We start from the raw sequence: 17,159 nt of genomic DNA on the forward strand, positions 1-17,159 counted from the left end.
CCTGACGGGACATGCAACATGCTTGCATCATACAACACAACTTCGGGCTTCACCCACGGAAACTGTTCATGGTAGCTATATGTCATAAGGTAGCATCTTTCCAAAGTTCCGGCTTCGGTTTGACAGGCGGCCAACAGGTGGAAGAAAAGGACAAGAAAAAAGGATGACATGGCACGAAACAACAACAACAACAATACGAGGGCACCAGAACACATGCCGATTCCCTGCAGGACAAGATCTTTCTAGTAGAACTGTTTGCTGTTGGCTTCAGCGGTCCCCAGTTGGAAAAGGCCCAAGTTAAGTCATGAGATGCCAAGAGCCACTGTGCACACCCACGCAGGACATCACATACGTCAAGCCACGATTTGCTGCACAAAAAGTTGTACACTCTCCTCCCCTCCTGTTTGGCAGGACAGCTCTGCCTAATGCGGGTGCAGATAAGGCTGTGCACTTTATTTCGAGCTTGCACAGCACATTGCACATCACACACGTCTGAGCTTCCCATTGGCTGCTTAGGGCGGTCAAGCCACTATGTACATGTTCGAAGGGCAGCTTAATCATCGGACGGCTGGAGGGGTAAGAATGCGCAGCAGCTACCCGCACCGCAGCACAGCACAGCACAAAGAGGGATGGAGTAAAAATATCTTTTTTCGTCTTCTCTTGGTGGATGGATTCGAAGCAGTTGACGTCTTTTCTACATGCTGCGATACACCGGGGCCTGTGGCACGGCCAGAGCCTCCACAATATCACGGCACTTGTGGTGATAACCTCTCGTGGGTCAGATCGCGAATCGCGATCGCAGCCAAAGGTTCACTTCGGAGCCACCAGAATTCTGCAATACCGGTGATGGCGTTTTTCGCTCTTTGCCGGTTGCCCCGTGGCCGGCGGTCGGTCATCTCTTGGCCGGCGGTCGGTCATCTCTTGGCCGGCTTTGCAGTGGAGAAATTGATCAGAGGTGATGCTTGCAAAGAAGGGTCTCGCCCCGTCGACGTCGACTGCGAGAGGGGGTGGTGGGTGAGGAGTCTGTTTCTGGTGAGGGGAGTGAGGGGAAAAGCATGCTTTAGTCTCCCAAAACGGCGTATGGGCCGTGAGACAAGTCTTTGAAGGGCTTGCCCGTTGTACAACAGCCACAGGGACAGCAACAGATGATCATCAACCTCATGATGAGGGAAACAGGCGGTTGGCGTCAGTTGCTGCGGTCATCCCGGCCGCCTACTATAGTTACCTGTCCCTCATCAGGGGAAAAGAAGCAAATCCTCAGTGATAAGAGGGAAGACATCGAAACATCATCCTGTCTCGCTTCCGACACTGATGCCCCTTACGCCGACAGCAGAATCTATGATAGCAACAAAGGAGAAGGGCACAAATAGCAGATAGCCAGCGAATGGCAATGTCCGGGCTGGTTCAGAGTCCAGAACGTGGGGGACAGAGTACCCGATCAGGACGAGGAGCAGAAACAGTTTCAGTGATGAAGAGCTGGAAGGAGATGGCCGACCATGGTCGCGGCTGGTCCATTCTTCGGGAACCAGAGGCGTGGACGGGATTTCATCTCTCTTCTGTCTGTCTTGCATTCTTCCTGATTCTCCTCTGTCTTGTTGATCCGAGGACTTCTGACTGACTTCCATCTGGGGGAGAAACAGAAAGGGAAGAGTAAACTGCAACTGCAAGCACGCACCAAGCCTCGAGGTCTCCGCCGACATTCGCTAACCCCTGTCTTTGTCGGTGGCCAACCAGAGGCTCGGAACTGACCAGGACTGGAGGGAACCCATCCCCCGCCCTCCCTTGTATCTTGTACCTTTTGTACTCCCTCATGTACCCAGCCTCATGTCACCATCCCAATCCCAATGTACCTCCGTCCCAGAAGTGAAGTCGCTGGGCCCCTGCCCCATGCCCCTGCCTCATGCCCCCCTGCCCCTGTCAACCCTCCCCTTGTTCCCCTGCAAATTCGTGAACTGACCACAGCCTCTCTGACTGGGCACTGGGGCCCTACTGGGAGATCGATGCCTCCACCACCTCTGGGCCTGCAAGATGTAAATGGGGGGGTATTTAGAATCCTCATCCCCCCGCCCAAACCTTTCCACTGGCGCACCTCATCCCGTGTCAAACACCAAATCCATATCCCCGGATCCAAACAAGTCCACCGCCTCGGGCCGTCTCCGACAAGGACTTACACACTCGTTCCACTGCGGCTTTGGTGTATAATAACAATAGCTTGGAAAGAACAGCAGAACAGCAGAGTTTTTGGAAAGAGAGAAGATCAACACAACCCGATCAGCAACAACACGGCACAGTCCCACACCTGAGTAGGCACAACTGAGGTCCGTCTCTTAAAGCCCACGCGCTGCCACGAGGCAGCTGGACTGATGCCATTTGTCTCTCTCTAGCCCAGCATCTTCTTCCTTCACAGGCATCAAATGGCGGCAACTGGCCACCACGAGGCCGACGACTACAACATGAGCTACCCAGAACCCCCTCACTTCTCATCTGCGTCCATGGACCTGGGACTTTCCCCAGAACCCTACAGCGCCTACGCCAGGTCATCACACGAGTTCCCGACGACAATTGGCTATGAGCACGGAGCCATCTACACCGCCGACACACCATACCTCTACAGCCATAACGGTAACCACGAGAGGTCATCACCTGGCATGTACCCAGACGACAGCGATCTGAGAGGACCAGCTTCGGATCTGAGCATCGCCAGCGCCTCATCCTCCAACGCGGGCTCCCCAAATTCGAGTCACGGCCAAATGGCGCCGATCCCTGAGTGGGCCACGGGCCCCCACGGACTTGGGGTTACCCCGGGCATCGTCGACGCAAGCGACTTTCACCTCCCCGGCAGCGAATATTCATACGCGCCCGGTGTCTATGGTGATGAGTACAGCACAGCTTTCGAGTATCCCAGCGGGAAAACACCAGGCTTTGTTGGTGAGTTATCACAGATCCCTAGGTCATCTTCTTGTCTTTCTTCTCGCCGGGACTGGAGTCCGCGACACCAGACCCATGCTTCGTGTGCCTCCATCTCTTCGGATTCCTGCGATTCTGGATCTACCATTGTCGCTCCCAAGGCCCTGGGTGCGGCTTCTTCCTGTCTCGCTGTCGATACGCGTCTGGCCCAGTCTGTGGTGACTACATCGTCAACCTTCAATGTCACACCTTCCTTTTCAGCTGCTTCTGCTTCTTCTTGTCCTTCCTCGGCGGCCTCCGGGCTCGTCTTTGCGTCTCCTGCTTCTTCTACATCTTCATTCTCTTCTCCTCAACTTCCGGCATGGAGTAGTCCCCCTCTGGGGGACAGCCCTGCGGCTCGTCCCAAGATGCCCACCAATCGTCTCCTTTCATCTCCTTTTTTCGCCCAATCCAGCGGGCATTTCGTTCCTCCTCTTCAGAATTCCTGTTGGTTTCCTCTGTCGCAAACGCAGCTCTTGACCCTTGGCGGCCTTGCTAACCCGAAGCGTTTGCCCGTTGCAGATCCTATCTTGATTCACCCAGACGCGAGACCAATGACCATGTCTGGCTTTGAGCAGCAGCCATATTCAGCCCAGCCCAACTCCGCATATCCTGCCTCTCCTGCTCTGTCTGCCTCCCCACAACTACGAAACGGCAGCACTTCGCCCTTCATGCACAACAACTACCAGTACTCGCCATACCCGCCACCAGTGGAGGCGCAAAGGAGACCAAGCCTTGTTTCTTTCCACTCCAACTACTCGGGCGAGCAGCAATACAGCGGCGATGAGTTCAAGGAGAAGCAGAGGTGCCCACATCCCGAGTGCGGTAAGGTGTTCAAGGACCTCAAGGCGCACATGCTCACTCACCAAGAGGAGCGCCCCGAGAAGTGCCCCATCACAACATGCGAGTATCACGTGAAGGGGTTTGCGAGAAAGTGAGTTGTCTTTTGACTTGGAATCAGTTGCGGGATACTAACAAGTGGTCTCTTCAGATACGACAAGAATAGACATACCCTTACACATTACAAGGGCACCATGGTCTGCGGTTTCTGCCCGGGATCTGGCTCCGCGGCCGAGAAGTCGTTCAACCGTGCCGATGTGTTCAAGCGCCACTTGACTGCTGTGCACGGTGTCGAGCAAACACCGCCCAACAGCCGGAAGAAGACTGCCGCTGGAAACAACGGGACCAAGAAGTTGACTGGCTACGCCCCTGATGCGACTGGCAAGTGCTCCACTTGCTCGTCAACCTTCAGCAACGCCCAGGACTTCTACGAGCATCTTGACGACTGTGTGCTCCGCATTGTCCAGCAAGAGGACCCAGCAGAGGCCATCAACGCCCAGCGGTTGGCCGAGGTGGAAAACGATCGCGACGTACACAACACCCTGGAGAAGAACAACCTCCCAACAACCACCATGACACTTCAAGATGGCGAGGACGAGGATGAGAACATGGATGACGGCGATGATGATGAGCTCAGGGCTCGCGGCCTCAAGAGCTCGCCCACCAAGAGGAAGGGTGGAAACCCACAAAACGGCGTGCAAAAGTCCCGCGGGCTTACACACTCGCGCGGCGGTGTCACGCTCCCCACCAAGACCCGGGGTCGCAAGAATAGGCGCGACTATCCTTCCTCATGGGGCTTCGACAAGGGTCAGATGACAATGAAGAAGCGCGTCATGGCGGTATTCGACGGCCCCCGCCGCCTGGCCAAGGACGACATGATGCTCTCGACCGAGCAAGAAGTCCGCATCAAGCTCTCCGACGGCAAGTCCTACGTCACCGACCTCGACATGCAAACGCTCAAGCGTGCCGACGGCTTCCTCAACGCAACCGAAGAGGAGAAGGGTCCCTGGGTCTCGGACGACCCGACCGAGGAGCAGCTCAAGCAGATGCTTACCTACACCGCCCCGGAACCAACAACCACCGCTGCTGCCCCCGCCGCTCAGTAAATACCATGACTGTTTCACTCACTCTTCTTTCACTTGATGTTTATACTGCAACAACTACCAAACTAATCATCACCATCACACATCGTCACATTTACTTTTTGGGCTTGTTGGTTATAGAGGGGGTATATTACCTCTGGGGGATCTACAAAGAGTTTGTAAAAATACACGCGGCGTTTTTTCTAGGGGGGCTGGTTTTATATCCCATAGGATTGATTGGATTTGGCTGGAAACAATATGGCATTCATGGGGCCTTTTTTTTTTTCTTTTTCTTTTCTACTCTGTGACATTATTTTTTCTTTTTCTTTGTTTTTTATGCTGTCGCCCTGGAAATTTGGGAGAATAAGGAAAGGGAGGGCCTTAATGACTGCAATGAAATACCAAATGGGGGTTTTTTTGGGGGGGGGGTGGGGGGAGAAGGGGAAGGAATGGGGCTATAAGGAACTTAAAAAAATTATTCTTATTATTACTACGAGACCTAAGTAAGAGTGGGAAGAAGAGGAAGGGGGAGCAAACACTACCTACCCAGGGACTAGGGGGAATTTTCTTAGCTCTTGTTTAGTATTACTACTACAACAACAACGATACCCATATTGTTCTCAACACTTCTTCTTGCGATTTGCTATTTGATGTTTGTGTGTAGAGGACCAAAGTTGGTTGCTTAAATAGTAGTTATTGGTGTGGTTTATTATTTACTAATGGGCTCGCCGTCGCTCTTGTTAAGCTGTGGGATATGGAAGAGTGGTTTGTCTGAGTTTTTTTTTTTTTTGCCATTTAATAATGGCAATAATGATGAGATATTGATTGTGATTCATGACATTGGTGACACAATCTCCCAACGGTATTGGCATATGATCTACAAAAAAAGATTCAGGTTTCTGTGTCACTCACCCACCTAGTTTTGTGTGTGTGCCTTTACCTTTCTCATCCTTTCTGGGTGTGATTCATTATCTATCCATTATTGTTTTGTGTGGGTTTTTGTAGCAGGTTTGGGGGAAGGGGGGAACCAATTCGCTATGTTGAAAATGGGACCACCACAACCTCTCCACCCGCCCAGTCCTGACGCCGCGTTTCTTTTTGCGGCTGGAGATGTCCCTGGCACAGCAGGTTGTTGAAGAGACGGCGTTTTGAAAGCATGACTGGGGTAGAACAGGGAGGATGTCGGTTTATGGGACTGGTAACTCCCCTTGAGCTCACTTTTATTTGGTATTTGGGATGTCAAGGAGAGGTTGGAAGGGACGTATGTGAAGGGACTGGTGAGGAACTGAGCGGTTTGGCCTGTTTTGCAGATGGTCAACTTTCGGTTTGTGAGGGCGGAAAAAAGGGTGGTGGTTGAGAATGGGGGGTTGGTGGGGTGGTGTTGATTTTTGAGTTGGTTGAATACCCATGGTGCTGGCGAGGAGGCGAAATCATTTGGGGGTGATGGGTTAGCATGGTGTTGGACCTGTGAGTTGGATTGGGACTGGCATGAAACACTTCACACCAGAATTTCACAAAGTAGCAAAAAAGCAAAGACGTAGAGAAAAGCAGATCATGCTAAATCACACTGCTTGTTTTATTGATATAAAGTGTGAAGCTCTACTTTGAAACTGTTGCTATGTAGGGTGATTTGTGCACTAAAACACTTATCAAATTTCATCGTGTCACCGATAAGCTCTATGCGATTGCACGCGGGTTTCGACGGCTTACGGCTCGCACCGACACTGGGGTTGGCTGTCCATCCAGAACAACAAGAAAAATACCTCGAATGCAATAGAAACAGTGTTCTGTAGCCGTTTTTTTTTGGGCTTCCAACGGACGTTCCGGCTGGTTGTGAGTGTCCAAGCAAGCTACCCCTCCATTGACTGGCGACAACAGCGACCCCACGTCCAAAAACTCGCGATAAACAGATAAGCTAAGGTAATTAGTTGGCCTGAGTGGGCTTCTGGGAGCTTCCTTTGGTGGGGTGATCAACACCAAGAGCTGATATCATCACTGATTGTGAGCTTCACTTGCAGAGTCTCATAACTCCATCTTACTCACCTCATTTCCCAAGAAATACTCACCATTCTCACCCCTCCTCTCACCTCTCAATCTCACCTCCCAACATCCAAAGTAATAGAAAAAAATGGCCCTCACCTCCCGCCTCGCCCTCACCGGCCCCGACACCACCGACCCAGAAGACTACCTCTCCTCCTCCCTGGGCATCATCTTCCCCGACGACGTAACCAACCAACACGGCGACGCCGACCACGGCCTCCTCTACACCTCCCCCCACCTCCCGCAACCCCTGCAATTCTCGCTCGCCAACGTCACCGAGGAAAAAGAGCGCCACCTCTTTTCCCATTACCTCTGGAATTCATCCCTCATGCTCGCTGAACTCATCGAAGCCGGCACTCTGGGGCTGGACATCCCCTGGTCAGGCCTCGGTGGCGAGATCAAAGATTTTGATGCCACGGGCCTGGAAACGGTGGAATTAGGGGCGGGGACGGCACTGCCAAGTATAATGGGGGGGTTGATGGGGAGCAAGAGGGTGGTGGTGACTGATTATCCTGCTCCAGAGGTGATCAAGACACTCAAGGAGAATGTGCTGAGGGGAGTGGAAAAAAAGAATGGGGTTGATGGGAGGTATCGGCTTGAAGAGGTGGTCGTTGAGGGACATGGGTGGGGGGAATTGGAGACGCCATTGGCAGAGGGAAATAAACACCAGTTTGATAGGGTGTTTGTGGCGGATTGTCTTTGGATGCCGTGGCAGCATGTGAATTTGAGGAGGTCGGTTGGGTGGTTTTTGAGGGAGGATGAGGATGCTAGGGCGTGGGTTGTGGCGGGTTTCCATACGGGAAGGGAAAAGATGAGAGGGTTTTTTGACAAGGAGAAATTGGCTGAGGTAGGGTTGGAGGTGGAGAGGTTGTGGGAGAGGGATTGTGATGGGGGTGAGAGGGAGTGGGTTTGGGATCGGGGGGTGGAGGATATTAGTGTTAGGAAGAGGTGGTTGGCGGTTGGGGTGTTGAGGAGGATACGGAAGAGCGAGTGAAGGGGTCGTCGGGGTCGTCGAGTTCGAGGCGATCGGTAGGTGAGGTGGGATGCCGGCCATAACTTCATATCCAGCTGGTCGAGTTTTTGATTCCCCCCATTCCTGTTATTCCTGGCTCTTTTATGCGGTCCTTCCTGGGTCTTCCATCTTTGTCGTGCGCCATCTGACTCCCATAGCCTCTTCTCATGATTCTCGCTCTTTCTCTTGTCGTCCATCCTACTTTTCTCATGTCATCCCATCTTCCAGCCCAAGTCGTCCCGAATCCAGTAAGGCGTATCTCAAATTTCCATATCGGGCGAACCCAGTTGTCCAGCTCGTCCAAAATCCAAACACCACCAATCTCCGATGTTGACATAAATTTCCCAACCCCAAGCATAACCAAATCTCAGGGAACAAAGGGAACGGGGACCCGCGTTCTTATAGACAGCCCTCCCCTCTCCCCCCAGAATCAGCGCGGAATTCATCCGCTCTTCAAGTTTTCAGCTCCCCAAGCCAAGACCACTGACGAAGCAGTGGCGCGAGTGAGATCCTGGGGGTAAAAGTTCAGCTCGGCCAAACAAACCCAGCGTGATTGGGCCAACTGTCGTATTCGTGGCGCCCGCCAGCCAGTTGAACTTCCTGACGACGGCGGGCCAACTGTCACTTCCTGCTGACGGGGCTGTTTGCAAAAGTATTGAGTGTAAGCTGAAAGATGCCGAAGGCCGAGTATATATGTTGGCAGTGAAAAGATGGGAGCGGAATTCAAGCCGGGAAAGCACACAAGTTGCAGATAGTTTGTAATGGTATGCAAAGGTGAAATGAAAGGCAAGAGGTCTCGAGTCAAAGACCCAGAGGCCGAGGCTGGGTCCTGCTTTAATCCCCATTCTTGGCTTGGACAAACGGCTCCACTATATAACGGACAAGATACCCAAGTTGGGTGAGAACGAGCAACGCGAGGGAAGGCTATTACATAAAATACCGGTTATGATTTGTTCCTCGAATGCCAGTCATCTCAACTTCTCGCGGAATTCATGAAGATTTGTGCTTTTGTGGAATGAATTCCGCATCACGAACCAGCTGAATGTGAATGCATGGTTCTTCACTTCTAGGTACCAAACTGGGCTCTTGGCGACCCTGCTTGGCGACCCTGATCGTCTTGACGAATCTGGACGATCTTGAAGCTAAGAAAATAGGGTTACTTTGGAAATGCTTCATTTTCGTAGATTGGATAAGAGGGAGGGTCTTGTTGGATTGAGGCTACAAATCAGCAGGCTCAACTCTCCATCCAAGACCCACGGGGACGTCGCTGTCCAGCATCCTCATCCCGGACGCCACACAGATGTCCATGACGACGCTGCGGACAGTGTTTTACCTCATCGACCGTGGCACCGCCATTGAGAGCTCCTCTGAGATGGCCTTTTAGCTGAGGATTGACCCGTGAACTCATCAGCTTTGATTGGGGCCAGCGAGACACAGCATCAACCTCACATCTTGTGATATCAACACGGCAATCATGACATAGGAAGTCTCGACGGTGCCGAGGACATTGGTGTTGCTGAGAATGTAACCATATACCAGGCGAGCGACGAGGCCGAGGTCTTCGGTTCCTGATCGGTCCATTTGACCCATGACTCTCTTGGTTATTTTACCGTAGATGCCCTCGAAGAATTCTTGTCCGCGTTCTAGAATCTGGGATACTGGGGTGTCGTGAATATCAGATGGTCTTCCTTCGGCGAGGGTCCTTGCGGCTCGTCGAGAAGGTCATCTGGTGTTACTTTCTTGACCTCTAGAAGGGCATTGATGGTCTGGTGAATCATTAGCGTTGCCACAGATCTAATTTACCTTAGACTTGGAGGATACCTTTGGGATACCTGTGACGGCGGCAGTTTTGATCAAGGCCTCACGCATTCATCGTGAGATGTCTCGTTTCTCATCGAAGCTTGGCAGAGTGTCTTCGCCACTTGGCCATTTTTGACTCAACGCATGCAAGGACACTTTCTGGATTTCATCCGGCCGATTGATTTGTGAAAGTGTTGTAACCGCAATGAAGAAGTACCAGGTATTAGCTGGAAGATTTGGGCGACTTCGAATTGCTGCGAGCAAGGCCGGAGTGATGATGGAGGGGAGAGTTGCCCATGGTTTGGCGTTGAACTTGTAAATGAAAAATGGATTAATGTGATTGGACCGAGCCCCCTTTTTCTTCAGCTCTTCAGCAAACAGCTGCACCGCCACTCATTCGATGGAATGCAAGTCGGGTGTGGCTGGTGGCTTGGCAGCGTCACTGGCACAGGTGGTGGTGTGTCGTTCGGCTCGGACATCTGATCCTGGCTCTTTCCATAACGTGGCCAATTGATTACCATAATCTCAAGAGCTCTCCAACTGCGGCGGCACCACCATCTTGCGCAAACAACCATGGCGACTTGACTCTTGCGGCCATCTTCGTTAACAATCGCCACTTAATCGAACAGACTTCTCCCGCTTTCTGCGCTCTTGTTGCAAAATAAACCCAACAAGATGCGGCTCCAGTGGTACGCAACGGTAGGTTGAACCTCCAGCTCCACGACGGGATAAGGAGCTCTCGTGAACTGTGCATATCATCAACATACTGACTGATGCTGCCAACCACAGGCCTCCATGGCCTCTGCGGCCGCCGTGGTTGCATCCGCTTTCTATCAACGTGCCAATTTCTACTCGGCCATGGTCCATCTTGCGCAAAGTAGCATGTCTCTCCTGGTACGTCCCTCTTGTGCCCACTTACACGCCTTGGGGCTCGTCTGACAACAGGCCCATTTAGGTTCTCGCAAATCTGGTGTTCGTTGTCTATGGATCTCTTGTGTATGGCTTCCAACGCCTCTGCTTCGGCCCCCTGCGACCGACCGAAATCGAACAACTCTACGAACGGGGCTGGTTCGCCGTCACCGAAACCTGCCTTGCCATGACCATATTCCGGGACGAACTCGGCCCCTCCTTTGTGATCATGTTTACCGCGCTCATCACTGGGAAGGTGTGGGGTTGGATCAGTGAAGGTCGCGTCGAAGTGCTGGAGCAACAACCCCCTGCGAACCCCCGACTGTTCCATACCAGACTCAGCGTCTCTCTGCTGGTCAGTATACTTTACGACATCTTCTTGCTCAGCTATGCCGCCACTACCGTCTGGCAACAAGCCCGCCGTACCGTCATGGTCATGTTCCTATTCGAGTTTGCCGTCCTCACAGTCTGCTCCCTGCACACGACTGGTCGGTATATCCTCTCGCTGGTGGAGCAACAGGTCAACAGGATCCAAACGCAACAACGCTTGGAAGAACGCCGTCGCCAGGTTCGGGAGCAGAGGGCCGAAATTCTGAGGCGGAGAGCCGAGGGTACCGCTGAGGATGATGACGAGGAACTGCCCAACGAGGAAGATGTCGACGAGATGGACATTGAAGTGCCAGGTTGGGAATCCAAGGGGCACTGGATTTTGTCCCTGGATCTTTTTGCAGGTCAGTGCTTACGACAGCTGCCAATTGCTCTGCTCAACCGCTAACAGTTTACAGACTTTGTCAAGCTTACTCTTTATACCGTCTTCTTCTGCGCTCTTGTCATCTTTTTCAACTTCCCCATACATATCGTCAGAGACTGGTTCATGACCGCGAGGTCGTTCCTAAAGCGTCTACGAGCCCTCCTCCGCTATCGACAAGCGCTCAAACACATGGACCAGTATCCCGATGCTACAGTGGAGGATCTTGGCAGAGATGAAACCTGCATCATCTGCAGAGAAGAAATGCGCCCTTGGGATCCCAACGATACCAACCAGATCGAGAGAACGCGTGCCAAGAAACTTCCATGTGGCCATATCCTGCATTTCGGTTGCCTCAAGAGTTGGTTGGAGCGTCAACAAGTATGCCCAACCTGCCGTCGTCCTGTCGCACGCGAAGGTCAACAACCTGCGAGGAACGGGGATGCCGTGGTGTTCAGGTTGGGGCTCGGTTTGCCTCCTGGCCCAAATCAGCCGGCGCAAGCACAGTTTCCACCAAATGGTCAGCCTCCTGCAGGTCAGCCACCACAAGGGGGGGCGGCGGGACTTCAGGGGAACAACAGGAATCGCAACGTCCGCATGTTTAACTTTGGGCCTCTCAGACTTGGGTTTGCCCAGGGTGGCGTTGAGGAGATTAGAGAGATGGCTCAGAGAATGGGTATGCCGCCAGATGCTGCTCGCCCTGCGCCTCCCGCACCCGCGGCTCCTGCACCGGCTGACAATGCCGCTGTCAACGTCAATACACCTGGTGCTGGGCTGGATCAAATCCGCGGACAGCTCACTGATCTTAGCACGCGAATCCAGCAAGAGATGGCCAACCTGAACCATGCCGCGCACGAGTTGTATCTTCTCCAGCACATGGTCAACGAACTGACACGGTTGCGCCAGACGCCTACACAACAAGCTGGTCAGCGACAAGGAATACCTCTTGTTCCAGGTCAAGTTTTTGTGCCTCCTCAGCCTGTGGCTAACATCCAGCATCTAGCTCAGGCACCTGCTCAAGCAGCTGTTCATCCAGGAGTTCAACCGGCAGGCCAACCTGCTTCCCAGTCACCTGTCATGCTGCTAGGCCAACCTTATATTCAGGGACAGCCTCATCCTGCGCTTCATCATCCAGGGGCATTGCAAGCGCAGGTGCATGCATTTCTGCCGAGGGCCCAGCCTACTATTGGTAGGCTGGGTGCTGAATCAGGAGCGGCTATTCCTGCCGGAAGCCCAGATCTTCCCGAGGGTGTGACGATTCCGGCGGGTTGGTCACTTGTCCCTCTTCAAAGGGTGGAGAACGGGGTGGTAGAACCAAGTCCGCTCTGGGGCCAGCTGCCTGCGAACGCTCTTAGGGATAGGTTACAGAACCTTGCTCCAGAGAGGCCGAGATCCTCCTTGTCCAGGGGCACGAGTCCTTTAGGCCGAGACACGACTTCGGTCGCTGGGTATGAGGCCGAATCATCGCAAACAACTGAAGTACGTGGTGCTGTGCCATCAGATGCTGCCTCAAATACACAACGAACTGTGTCTCCATCTCACACAGCATCAACAGCCACTTCAGCTGCTCCAAATTGGGGTGGTCCGGCGCAGCTCTTCGGCGGTCGAACTACCTCCCCTCCGCAAACCGAGGCTGAGGCAGGTAGCAGCAGAGCAGCTTCAGAAAGCAACGGGTCTGCCGGGCCAAGTGCACAGAACGGCAGTACCAGTAATAGTAAAAGCACCGCCAGGCTGGCTTCGGTGGAGGACGCTGAGAATGAAGAGGATGAATGAAAAAAAAGACAGCCAGGTTACCAGTACAGGAGATACATACATCATCATAGGCCTTTTGAGGGCAGTTACAGCATTTTGGGGCGTTTAGCGGGTTGGGGATTTTCTCTACAGACTTGGTCGGTTTCTGTGGACGTTTCGATCCCGTCCACCTGATACTCAGCGCAAGAGCGGGCTTAGAAATACCAAATGCATTTCCATCTCAGCTGCTTCCTTCTCCGTTACTCTTGCTCTTTCGACTGTGTGCCCGCAAGAAAGTACCACCCTATCGAGAAGATAACTGGCACTGTAAGTCGACACATGTTTTATTCTGAACCATGCCTCGAGAAATGTTAATAAACCTCAAACGATAGTTAAGAGATCTGAAATGAGGGTCGATCGGCCTATTTTCTTATTAAAAAAAGGAAGGTGTAAGTTGCCGTTATTTTGTCCATGGTGTGTGGGTGGTGCTCACACAAGGCAGGCACATACGTGGGTCTGGCTGTTTAAGAAACCACATGCCGGTTTTTTCTTCTTTTGGTTTTGTCTCGAGTTTGCATCATCCGACGACGATCGTCTCGTTATGCAGTTGTTTACTCTACTTTGTAGTGCTACCTACTATCATTGCTTATCCTTCAAGGACTTTACATACACGCAGCTCAGCAACAATCTTTTCCGCTCCTTCTTCTTCTCCAGCACCCATGGGGGACCATTCCGTGAGTCCTGAGGAGAGCGCCGAGGACAGCATACGGCCCGTCGATGATGATGTTCAGATTTTCCGGGGTTGTTGTCCCGATACAACTGCTGCCAACTGTGCATTTTCAGACGCCGACGAGGAGGGCTTTTCTTGCGATGAAACGGCGGACGGATCACGGAATCTACCAAAAACACCTGCGGTCGAGCAAAGAGAACAGAAGGAGATGGCCGGTTTAAACAAGACACCGGCCTTAACGTCCCAGTTTCAGCCAGCTCGAGCAGACCAGGGGGCCCTTCTCGCCCACGACAGGACGTTGGTGTACAATCCTGCCTTGTATCATCATCACCAGCCCGGCCAAGTGCCAGGATACCATGCTCCTATGCCAGGTTACTGCCCTCGTATTCCAGGATACCGAGCACCTCTGCCACAAGTGTCTATGCCAGGACACTACGCTCCTATGCCAGGACACTGCCCTCATATTCTAGGATACTGCCCTCGTATGCCAGGATACCGAGCACCTCTGCCACAAGCACCTATGCCAGGATACCAAGCACATCCGCCACAAGCACCCATGCCAGGATACTACGCTCCTATGTCAGGATACAGAGCACCTCTGCCACAGACATCTCTGCCAGGATGCCAAGCAGCTCAGCCAGAAGACTACCGCGCCGTGCCGGACCGGGTGCTGGGCGAGCAGGCTGGTCTGCCAGGAGGGGGTGACAATCAAATGGATGTCGCTGCCGGCGCGACTCGGAATAACGGGTCAGATGCGCCGGTTCACGGCTTTTAGCAAATGCCGGGGTATGTTGCTCCTCGCAACCCTCATGGTCAACCGACGGGTGGGTTTGAGCCCAACTCGTCGTATCCAACCCCGCCGGTTACCACCGCGGGCTCGCATCGATCCCGCAGGTCTGTCGGTTCGTTTGGCAGCTGGAGTGGCGGGCTGTATACAGCAGAGGACCATGAGGAGTTTTGTTCTGACGAGTATTTGACTAGGGAGTTTGAGATGAAGGGGGTGGAGGAAGGGAGCGATTTGTATTGGAAAATGCGGAAAGACAGGGCGCAGGAGGCTGTTGATGTCATCTGCCGTTCGGTTGAGAGAGGTAACAAGTTGGCGGCTGGGGATCCGACACGGACGGCGCAGCCCATGACGACGGAGGGGGGACTCTCTGGCGAAAGCTCTGTCGAGGGCTCTGTCGGGACTGAGTCTGGAAGGTCATCAGAGTGTGATGTGAAAATGAGGGGAGGGGATTTCAAGTATCGCTACAAGGATCTTGTCGGAGACGGGCGGAGTAAGGAGAAGGTATGGAAATGGAGACGTCTTCATGTGGTTGATACGGAGGAAGGTGTGAAGGAGCGGACTAGCGGGCGCCTTGATGCAATCCATGGTGAAGCTTCGGTCTCAAAACGCCTATCAGTCTCGGCGGGGAAGGGGGTTGTGGAAGAAGAAGGTTTCGAGGTTATTTCTGCCACGGGCCCTGCTACCACAAACGGGCGAGAGAACAAAAAGTTTTCTCATCCTCTTTTCTTTGGCAGCAGTGAAAATCATCAACAGGGGCAGGATATAGACCTGTCCTTCACCAGCTCCAATAAAGGCAACAAGAGAAAGCGGTTGAGGAGATTTTTTGCAGGTTTTCTTCCCCGGTCATCGACGAAATCTTCCTCTGCTGGCGCTCAAGGCAATCGGATATCCGACATGGAGAACAGACCGGATGAATCACGCCGCCGACTGTCATCAACATGTCTTCCTATTCCGCCGGCTCGAGGTAGCAGCTCCCGCGCTGAGGAGAGTAAGACAAGTGTTTTGTCTCCTGGGGATCGGAGCCCCGCCGAAAATGAAAACCAGGCACGGTCATCGACTGAAGATGCCTCCCAGACTAGCTCATGGTCTGTAGCTGATGGCGATTCCGACATTGTCAAAACCAACACGAACACCAGCGACACCAGTGTGGCGGACACGAGTGATGATGATAATAATACTGCCGAGACCAACCCAGTCACAGCGAGTATGGATGACGACCACATCAATACCACCCTAGCCCAGACACTAGCTTCCAGCATGACCATTATCAAGGACAAAGCCCCGAGCAGCAACGAAGCCTCGAAAAGCAACCAAACAGACACCACTACAGCCGAACAAGAACAATCCGAGGAAGTCATCGACTACGCCTCCATGGTAGCCGAAGCAGGTGACTACTTTTTTGACCCGTTCGGCACCGAAAGCAGAGAAAAAGGCAAGGGAATAGACAGGAGCGTTACTCCCCCTTACCTCTACCTCGAGATGTACCATCTTTGTCCTCCTCTCGAGATCCCGGAGTGCCCCTACCCGCCACCAGATAATGAGGACGGGACGCCGTGGTACGTAAGGTCCGAGAAGGATGAAGAAGAGCGTCGAGAACTTTGGAATAACCGCCCGCAGTGGGCGAGGGATATTGTGGAGCAAGTTAGAAGGGAGCGGGAGGAGGCGGATAGGTGGAGACACGAGCAGCGGCTTAGGGATAGGTTGCCGCCTTTGGATTTGAGAGGTCCGCCGTCTGTGCCGGAGAAGAGGAGGCATAGGGTTGGTCAGGGTGTTGCTGCGATGAGTAATGGGGATTGGGGGTTTGCTGGGAGGGGTGGGGAGGGAGTTGGGACTAGGGGCATGGGGGTGCCGGATATCTTTGGGGGTGGCGGCGGTGGTGGTAGTGGTAGTGATAGGAGAACCACCACCTTTGTTGGAGGAGCAAGCGGGCGGGATAATAGGTTGCTTTCTTATGCGGAGGTTATGACAAATGCCAGGAGAAATGAGGCTGCGCAGGCGGGGGCTGCTGCTGCTGTTGCTGCGATGCAGGGGAGGAAGAAGAGGAGGTTTTCGTTGACGGCGTTGCCAGAGATTCCGAGGGGGTTTGGGAGGTTGATGGGACGGGTTATTGGGCATAATGGGGGCCATGAGAACAGCGAGGCGGTGGAGGAGAGGGAGGAGGAAGAGGGGGTTGTTGAGGAAGAGGAGGATGTGGGACGGGGTGAGAGGGGTGTGAGGGGGAGTGAGGAGAGTGAGGGTGGGATTTTCAGTCGGTCTGTCAGGCCCTGGGTTTAAAGGGGGATGCTGGATCGGTTTTGGGATGATGGTTTTTTACAAGGTGGGGGTGTCAGATTGTGAAGGGGATGTTTTGTGATTGGGTGAGTTTTTCATCGTTCTTTTGTTGTGGTTTATGGACGAGTTATGGTTGAATACCTACCATGGTTGTGTGGATGGGTAACTCTCAGCGAAGGACACGCTTTGCATGTATTTGAGAAATTGTTAGCCAGAAGGAATACAGCGGAATATAATGTTTAAAACGCCTCCATGATTACCAG

The 17,159-nt window shown here is 53.1% G+C and overlaps 5 protein-coding genes across 5 annotated transcripts; all 5 read left to right on the forward strand.

The window, feature by feature from the left end:
• The first annotated feature begins 1,954 nt into the window (after positions 1-1,954).
• QC764_211930 (uncharacterized protein) lies at positions 1,955-5,640 on the forward strand. The gene is made up of 3 exons (XM_062944899.1): positions 1,955-2,928; positions 3,469-3,880; positions 3,938-5,640. The coding sequence occupies exons 1-3, from the start codon at positions 2,415-2,417 to the stop codon at positions 4,890-4,892; spliced, it is 1,881 nt and encodes a 626-aa protein (XP_062803775.1). The 5' UTR covers positions 1,955-2,414; the 3' UTR covers positions 4,893-5,640.
• A 991-nt stretch (positions 5,641-6,631) lies between these two features.
• Positions 6,632-8,396, forward strand: QC764_211940 (uncharacterized protein). Its single transcript, XM_062944900.1, has 2 exons — positions 6,632-7,496; positions 7,725-8,396. Exons 1-2 carry the CDS (start codon positions 6,997-6,999, stop codon positions 7,900-7,902), a joined length of 678 nt encoding a protein of 225 aa, XP_062803776.1. The 5' UTR covers positions 6,632-6,996; the 3' UTR covers positions 7,903-8,396.
• Positions 8,397-10,083: 1,687 nt separating this feature from the next.
• HRD1 (E3 ubiquitin-protein ligase hrd1) lies at positions 10,084-13,150 on the forward strand (the record flags this gene model as incomplete). The annotated part of the gene is made up of 4 exons (XM_062944901.1): positions 10,084-10,419; positions 10,510-10,614; positions 10,676-11,360; positions 11,415-13,150. Exons 1-4 carry the CDS (start codon positions 10,396-10,398, stop codon positions 13,148-13,150), a joined length of 2,550 nt encoding a protein of 849 aa, XP_062803777.1. The 5' UTR covers positions 10,084-10,395.
• Positions 13,151-13,336: 186 nt separating this feature from the next.
• On the forward strand, positions 13,337-13,853 carry QC764_0043690 (uncharacterized protein; the record flags this gene model as incomplete). The annotated part of the gene is made up of 2 exons (XM_062940313.1): positions 13,337-13,435; positions 13,767-13,853. The coding sequence occupies 2 exons, from the start codon at positions 13,337-13,339 to the stop codon at positions 13,851-13,853; spliced, it is 186 nt and encodes a 61-aa protein (XP_062803778.1).
• A 763-nt stretch (positions 13,854-14,616) lies between these two features.
• On the forward strand, positions 14,617-16,899 carry QC764_211960 (uncharacterized protein; the record flags this gene model as incomplete). Its single annotated transcript, XM_062944902.1, has 1 exon — positions 14,617-16,899. The coding sequence occupies one exon, from the start codon at positions 14,617-14,619 to the stop codon at positions 16,897-16,899; it is 2,283 nt and encodes a 760-aa protein (XP_062803779.1).
• Between the last annotated feature and the right edge of the window lie 260 nt (positions 16,900-17,159).

This window comes from Podospora pseudoanserina, chromosome 2 (genome assembly GCF_035222485.1).
Source record: "Podospora pseudoanserina strain CBS 124.78 chromosome 2, whole genome shotgun sequence".
In the NCBI taxonomy this organism is placed as follows: domain Eukaryota; kingdom Fungi; phylum Ascomycota; class Sordariomycetes; order Sordariales; family Podosporaceae; genus Podospora; species Podospora pseudoanserina.